Source organism: Micropterus dolomieu, linkage group LG08, assembly GCF_021292245.1.
Source record: "Micropterus dolomieu isolate WLL.071019.BEF.003 ecotype Adirondacks linkage group LG08, ASM2129224v1, whole genome shotgun sequence".
Classification (NCBI taxonomy): Eukaryota; Metazoa; Chordata; class Actinopteri; order Centrarchiformes; family Centrarchidae; genus Micropterus; species Micropterus dolomieu.
Genome location: NC_060157.1, coordinates 1231930 through 1240164, shown reverse-complemented (window position 1 = coordinate 1240164; position 8235 = coordinate 1231930). Strand labels below are relative to the sequence as shown.

The 8235-nt window shown below is 47.8% G+C and overlaps 1 protein-coding gene and 1 long non-coding RNA gene across 5 annotated transcripts in view; one reads left to right on the top strand and one right to left on the bottom strand.

Moving 5' to 3' along the window:
- The window catches only part of LOC123975543, an 8802-nt gene extending 6748 nt beyond the window's left edge, over positions 1–2054 (bottom strand). Inside the window, exon 1 of the long non-coding RNA XR_006826082.1 lies at positions 1516–2054. This is a non-coding gene — a long non-coding RNA (uncharacterized LOC123975543). The remainder of the gene's footprint in view (positions 1–1515) is intronic.
- irak1 (interleukin-1 receptor-associated kinase 1) overlaps positions 1018–8235 on the top strand; it is a 21159-nt gene continuing 13941 nt past the window's right edge. Inside the window, exons 1-7 of one of the 4 annotated variants that reach the window (XM_046057106.1) lie at positions 1018–1360; positions 4721–4888; positions 4981–5115; positions 6993–7072; positions 7175–7351; positions 7554–7618; positions 7875–7986. In XM_046057106.1, the coding sequence (XP_045913062.1) occupies positions 1249–1360; positions 4721–4888; positions 4981–5115; positions 6993–7072; positions 7175–7351; positions 7554–7618; positions 7875–7986 (849 nt within the window). In that variant the 5' untranslated portion in view covers positions 1018–1248. Of the gene's footprint in view, positions 1361–2413; positions 2433–2857; positions 2979–4720; positions 4889–4980; positions 5116–6989; positions 7073–7174; positions 7352–7553; positions 7619–7874; positions 7987–8235 lie in introns of those variants that run through there. The other 3 variants (XM_046057105.1, XM_046057108.1, XM_046057107.1) reach the window with 3 other exon arrangements.

Genomic DNA, 8235 nt, shown 5'->3' with positions numbered 1-8235 from the left:
CCACCACAGTCCACCACAACACACCACAGTGCACCAGTCACAACACAACACACCACAGTCCACCACAGTCCACCACAGTGCACCACAGTCCACCACAGTCCACCACAACGCACCACAGTCCACCACAGTCCACCACAACACACCACAGTCCACCACAACACACCACAGTGCACCAGTCACAACACAACACACCACAGTCCACCACAGTGCACCACAGTCCACCACAACACACCACAGTCCACCACAGTCCACCACAACACACCACAGTCCACCACAACACACCACAGTGCACCAGTCACAACACAACACACCACAGTCCACCACAGTCCACGACAGTCCACCACAGTGCACCACAGTCCACCACAGTCCACCACAACACACCACAACACACCACAGTCCAACACAACACACCACAGTCCACCACAGTCCACCACAACACACCACAGTCCACCACAACACACCACAACACACCACAGTCCACCACAACACACCACAACACACCACAGTCCAACACAGTCCACCACAACACACCACAACACACCACAGTCCAACACAACACACCACAGTGCACCACAGTCCACCACAACACACCACAGTGCACCACAGTGCACCACAGTGCACAGTGTATTGTATGTTGTTCTTGTTTGTCCTTGTCTGAGTGTTTTTGTGATGTCCTGTTTGTGTTTTCTTGTTTGAATATTATGTTCCATGTTTGTTTACTGAGCGGGTAACTGTGCCCAATATTTCCACGTTATGCTCCTTTATACTTCTACTCCACTACATCTGAGAGGTACATGTTGTACTTTTCACCACACTGAATTTATTTCAAAGCCTTACTTTGCAGATTCAGTTTAATAATTCGATCATTATTTTGGTGATAATATATGTCTACTTTTACTTTCATTCATGTGTTCTATTTTTAACAGCATTTGTTAATTATACTACTTATAATTATCTGTGAACTCACTGGTGGGTTCCTGTGTGAACTTATTTGTGAGGTGTGATAACCGGAAGCGGCTCTTATTGCAGTGAGCTTGATGACGCAGAGGACGGAAGCAGTGGGGGAGCCGAACTTCTGAGTTTTACAGAGTTTTTAAAGTTTCTAACAAGTTTGTTCCGGACTGTTCCGGTGTGACGGAGGGATCCCGGTCCCGGTGTGAACGCCCCCCCCTCCCTCCGCGGCCGGTCGCTGTTAGCTGTTAGCCTGCTAGCTTCAGAGGAACTTCAGTCAGTTTAGTTTCCACAAACATGTCGGCAGGAGACCCGAGAGGACAGTTCCTCCACAGCCTGCCCGCCCCCGTCCTCTGGGAGTTCAACAGGGTCATGGACGGACTGTCAGACCTGGACTGGACCCGCTTCGGTGAGTCCGAACCAGAACTAACACGGTCGGCTATCAGCTAACAGGGAGCTGGGGTGGGGTCTGTCTGTGTAGTGAACTTTAAAGGTCCCGGCTCATAACACTTTAAATATGTTGTGTATAAAATGTGGGGGTCATATGGTGTTGGGGGGGCGTACCTGATCTGGACCAGTTCAGCTGGATTTCAGGTACATGAAGGTGTCACAGCTTCCCTGGAGGGGGGCAGGAAAGAGTCCAGGATTGTTTCACAGTCGCTGAGGTAAACACTGGACCCATCAGGAGGATCTGGCTCTGATCTGGCTCTACAGATCTCACTTTTTCAGAGATGCTCACATGTTTCCCGGGGAAACCCGCAGCATCAGCACCGCAGGCTGCGTCCTACAAACCGCGAGAAACACAGACCAGCTCAGAGACCGGCCTCGTTGGTGAGCTGAGGATACAGGAGACTGTTTGTAGCGGTCAGGTTTTGCTGGACCCCATAGACAGTATAGTTACTGGAGAGCAGTGAAGCCGGGTTTGGTCCTATAGTACATGGCTACTTCCTGTTGGAACCAGGGTCTACTGCAAGTGATCAACATAAGACTTTAAGTTTAAAGGGGCCGTAGAATCCTCATGTTCAGGATCATACTTGTAGAGTCTACTTGTCTACTAGAAAATGTTTTCATGCTTTAATGTTAAAGGAGACCCATTAAACTGCTTTTCCAGTCCTATATTATAGTTCTGTGACTCCTGTATGGCAGCTTTGCATGATTCAAAGTTCAAAAAAACATTTCTTATCTTAAACTGGTTCTTCATGTAGGCCTTCATTTCAGCCTCTGTCTGAAACAAGCTGTAGATGCTCCTGTCTCTTTAAGGCCCCCCTCTCAAAGCCCACTGTCTTCTGATTGGCCTGAAACATGTTACCAGGCTGTTGTTGTCGCTGGGCGGAACAGGCAGACTGAGCCGTTGCTATGGGAGCACATGACCATATATGGAACAGCAGCTCCGTCCGGCTCGTATTAGGGCTCCTTTCCACCAAAGCGTTTTTTGCCAGCTGAAAACGCCCAGCAGGGAGCGCTAGCGGGCGTTTTTTGAGGTACATTTGTTGCAAATAGTTCTACCGAACATTACTGGATGTGAAAATGTCAACACAGAGTAGCGTCCTCGCTCTGCATGAAGAGAAGGCTGAAGCAGGTAGAGAACGAGGACGGACTCGCCGTATGTGGGTTCATGTGATTTTGTGAGCGAGGAAACATCTCGGCGAGTACCGCCATTTGGTCCCAAGAGCTGAGGTTTGACGAAGTCCGGTTGCAGGATAGTTACCGCCACGGTGTGGTGTTTGTCCCGCCCCTCCTCTACTGTGATTGGACAGCTAGGTAAAAAGTGACAGTGACGAGCGCTGCGTTTTTCCCAAAGTTGAACATTTTTCAAATCTCGGCGACTGGAAAAAAACGCTCAGCGCTCGTTTTTATCAGCTCGTAACCAACGCGGCCCTCCCATTGCGATGAATTGAAAAAAGACGCTGCCGTCAGAAGAAGCTTTGGTGGACACGGGCCCTTAGGTGGAGCGAAGCCGTTGGTAGAAAACGTAGTTCAAAATAGAGCGTTCTGATCAGGAGGAATTCTGAGGTTTTTGCTCACAGGTATTTCTTTTAAAAACTAATTTCTTGAAGCTTTGGTCGTGTTTAACATGAACATCCAACATTAAAACATTGTAGAGAAGTCATAAAATGTGGAAAAGCATAATAGGTCTCTTTTAAAAAACACATAACTGTTCTCGTCCTGTCCGCTGCTTCAGCTCCTCTTTATACCCTCCTTCTGTTTTAGCTCCTGTGTCTTTAAGCCCCCTCCCTCAACTTGTGTCTGATTGGCCAACTTCCCCGAGCACAAGCGGAGGGGCGGGGCCTAGCTACACCGCGCTGAATTAAGACCTATCATGCAAAACTAGGGCTGTGTTTGAAACGAAAGGCAGCTGCCTCAGAAGGCATCACTTTCAAGCAAAGGCATCTCTGTTAACTTTGGTTTCGAACAGCCTTCTAGGGAAGCACTTATGGCAACGTGTGATGTCAGCACGCTGTCTTGGCTAAGGCTAGTCCGCCATCTTGTCCAGTTTTTGTAAGCTGCCCCGGTCGCATTGGTTTATGGGTAATAGGCAGCATTGACGCTGCCTACATAACCGGCTGTTACGGGGCAGTTTGAAGGCATCTCACGAGACAGGAAGTGGTCGTTCGAGCCGTTTGGAACAGCACTCGATGCCTCGCTGTCCTGTTAGACACCTCTCTGGTTTTACTGAAACTGGATCAGAGTTGATGAGAAGTTATTGTCCTGGTTCCCCTCTGATGTCCTCCGGCTGCTCTGCCTCCACTTTTGGTGACTTTGAGTTTGTGTGTTACTTTTGCTGCTAACAGCAGCTGCGGCTAGCTACCCAGTTAGCCGTGCAGCTAGCCGTCCTGTTGCTGATTCTGCCCGGACTGGAAGTTTGCTGTGTTTACACCTCTTACATTAGCACAGAAGCTTTGGACCGCTGGTTCAGAGCCAGCTGATAACAGCAGCTATCGTTAGCAGCAGCTAGCGGTTACTGTAGCGTTAACAACAAGTAAAGCTATCTGTCCATTTCCCTTTCCTTCAGAACCGTAAAAATACTTTCTGTGAGACACTGAACAACCTCCACCTCCGTGCGCTTGTGTGAACGCTTCTCTGGAACTTGGGCTGGTTTATGTAAAGTTTGGGGGCGTAAACAATAGATCCCAGATGTTACCTCACACGTAGCGCTTGTTGGCATTAGCCCGTTTTCTGGGGTCTTTTGCTTGCGTAACATTTACACATGAAGATGGAAGCAATGGAGATTTAAGCTCACGGTCTGTCAGTACTGAAGTCTTTTATTCAACGATGCCAAGATAAATACAGTTCACCGTCTACGGCACCTTTTAATGACGTACAGCAGAAACACCATAACCCTGGTAGCTGCATGGCTGCACCAACACAAAGTCTTGTTGTTCAGTGTGTTTGTCTGACTCGGATCTGTTTCATCAGCCCATCTATACGAGAGCTTCTTAACTAGACAACACGGTTACACCTCTCATGTGTGACGGGATGTCGCAGGGTCGTGATGTCATTTTTGGGCCCACATGAAACCCTCCATGCAGGCTTTGGTTGGCTTCACTGTTCCAGCTCTCGCTCACCTCCTCGCTGGACCTGGAGGACGTGAAAACCGTTGGCTCGGCCTGTGATCTCAGACCGGGTGACCGTCTCAGGTGTTGAGGTGTTTCCAGTCCTGCAGGAGTCTGAAGAGCTGCTCGACGAGCTCTGGTTTCTTTTCTGTAGCTTTATTTTGTTTTCCTTGTTTTAAAACTGACCTCTCAGTCTCTCCCTGTCTCTCTCGTAGCGTCAGAAGTCCTGGGTGATCAGACCGCCGTACGATTGGCTGAGAGGAGGGAGAGGCGGACCGACTGGGTGATGACCCAATGGCTGAATAGGAACGGCCGTGTCAGGGAGCTGATCGACCTCTTGGAGCGTCTGGATCTACTCCGCCCCCGTGACATCATCCTGGACTGTGAGTTCACTGACCTCACACCCTCAAACACTGCAGGACATCTAACACTGAGGACATCTGAACACTGAATCTCTGTCTCTCTCTCTCTGCAGGGGCGTCCAGCCTGAAGCCTTCCCCCTGTCCTCCTCCTCGTCCCCCTCCTCAGCCCTCTCTCCCCCAGTTCGACCCTCCCCCCAAACAATCTGAGGCCCCGCCCACACTGAGCACCTGCAAACTGAGCACGACAGGTAACACACTATATAGTATCAGAGCTGTGATAAAATATTATTAAAGAGGTGGTATTCTGCTTTTTGGCTTTTCCGCTCTCCTTTATTGAGTTATTTACCGTTTTTGTGCTGTAACAGGTTTGCAAAGTGAAAAAGCCCAAAGTGAGTTCCCATCTCCCACAGAAAACTCTGCTCTGAACTGAAAGCAGCTCGTTTGTAGTCCAGCTGCTTCCCTTTCGCCCCTGTGACGTCACAGGGATGAAAACTAAACACACCTCATAACGCTCGCCGAGCGGCTACTCCGACACGCCCTCAGAAACAGCGAGCTGCAGCACACAGCTCTCCTCTCCCTTCCAAACACTAGCTCCCCTCCAGGCAGTCAGTGGACAGAAAGTTGTTCCTGTGATGTAGAGACAGAGCTCAGTTAAAACTTTATGGATACAGATTAATAACTCACCGCTCTGAAACTCTCGCTCCAGTCCGTGTTGCCGACCGGCTCGGCTGAACCCGAGCCGTTTACCGGCTTCTCGCTGACCCGCCCTTCTCTGCTTCTGATTGGCTAGTAGTCCTTAACTAGGAACTGAGCATGTGCAGCTCCCAACAAAGATCATTTAGAAACAAGATGTATCACTCCATAGCTAAAACGAAGCCTTCAACACAGGGTGAAACAGATATTGTGATTATGATTCGATTTTTATTTTTTTAGTTTAACTAAAGTTCAATATTCACTGCAAGTCTATTTTTGACGGAAGGCGCGTGAAGCAGCACAGAGCAGATGAACCAGGCAGGAAGTCAGACAGAGAACGGAATAGACAATCCGGTAAACGCCCTGTGTGTACCGATCGTGCATCAACAATAAACACGGTTAAAACTGACACAAACATCGAGGACAACCGAACAAATCAACAAAATCTGAACAAGTCAGCAAAATTTGGTTAGAACCTGAGTTTTATTTCTGAGAAGCCCAAAACCAAATGGTTCAAGAACCACATTACATTTACTTTTTTACATTTAGCTGACGCTTTTATCCAAAGCGTTTGCTATGTATGTCAGAGGTCGCACGCCTCTGGAGCTACGAGGGGTTTAGTGTCTTGCTCAGGGACACATTGGTGGACGTGTCACAGTGGGTATTGAACCCGGGTCCACATTCAGTTTACTTTGTGTGTCTTGAATCGGTGTTTTAGGTGAATTTTACAGGAATGGTAAGGGGTTAAAACTGAATGTGTTAACCTGCTGTATTTGGAGAAGCCAGATGCACAGACTCTCTGCAGGTCTCTGTGGACCCGATGAAGGAACGAGTGTGTTCGCTCTGCGAACACAGGAAGTCCAGATGTGTGTCGTTTGTGGTTAAACTGGAAACACGACGTGGATTACTGATTCTGAACCCTCAAATCTGAACGTTACTTTTTATTTATAACTGATTATTAATAGTCTGGATGAACCAGCATGTGGAGAATACATTTTAAAATAAAAGATAATTATTCCAGACATTCTGCTGTCAGAGCTGCTTCTCTGCAGCGGTGGAAGGAAATAAAACACATTTCTACAGTAAACACGTTGGATCAGCCAGTTTACTCAAGCTTTAATTGTACTGTACAATATATTATATAATATTAATGAAGGCAGACGGAGCAGCTGGTCATCGGTTGATCCTACAGTGAAATAATGAACAAAACTCCTTTATTCAATTGTTCATTTTAGATCAGAAAAGGTCTGATTTGGTGACGTAAAGTTTTTAACTTTGGCAGTTTGCTGCTTACTTTGGTTCCAGTTAAGTTTTTTCACTGGACTTGAACTACTTAGATTTACAGAAGAACTACAAACATGGCGGCGTTCTAAAACCTTATCCCAGCAGTGTGTGTGGATCTGCTCTTCATCTTGTGCTCTTTGTTCAGTAGATAAAGGAGGAGGAAGACCACTTCCCAGACCTACCCCGCCCCCGTCCAGTCTGCGGTCTGACCACCACCGCCCCCCCCAGGTAACACACACACACACACACACACACACACACACACACTGCATGATGTTAATAATAAATAATGAATATTATATTAATAACAACGATGATGTCGTCCCTCAGCCCCCCCTGGCGGTGGCGTGCAGCAGCAGCAGCAGGGTGATGCGCTGGTCGTATGAAGAGGTGCATGCTGGGACGGAGGGGTTCTCCCCCTCCCTGCAGGTGGGGGAGGGGGGGTTTGGCGTTGTGTACAGAGCGTCTCTGAGGAACACGGACTGTGCTGTCAAGAGACTCAAACAGGTCAGCCAATCACAGCACAGACATGAACGATGCAGGAAATCAATAAATTAGTATTGATCAGAGCGATCAGACTGTAAACAGGAGCAGTGTTTCTATTGGTCGACTGACGACCTCACAGAGCAAATTAATTACCAGGCTCGTCAATTGCTGTCCCTGACAGGAAGTGGGCTGTGATTGGTCAGTGTTGTTGTTTGTGTTGCAGGACTGCCTGCTGGACTGGACTCTGCTGGAGGAGAGCTTTCAGACTGAAGTGGACAAACTGACAAAGTGAGTTCTGGTGATTCCGTCCGTCTGCGAGCGAAAACAACTTACAGCAATAATAAACTGATCGCCGATCAGCAACAGATCAAAGTCACTGAACTGTAAAGTAACACAGCTGTGAGGGAACCTGTCCGTCACCTCGTGGCCACTAAACATCAATGCACTTTAGATTTTTTTTATTTTTCGTCTTCACGTTCATTCGCCGCAGACACGAACGCGAACGCGTGACTCGCAGCAGATCTGATCTGGTGTTTCTCTTCAGGTTCAGACACCCGAACATCGTGGACCTGCTGGGAATCAGTGAAGGACGAGGATCAGTGTGTCTCATCTACAGCTACATGGAGAACCGCTCACTGGAGGACCAGCTGCACAACGTAACACACACACATACACACTATATACACACTATGTCACACACACACACACACACACACACACACACACACACACACACACACACAATATACACACTATGTAACACACACAATATACACACTATGTAACACACACAATATACACACTATTTAACACACACTATATACACACTATGTAACACACACACACACACACACAATATACACACTATGTAACACACACACACACACACACAATATACACACTAT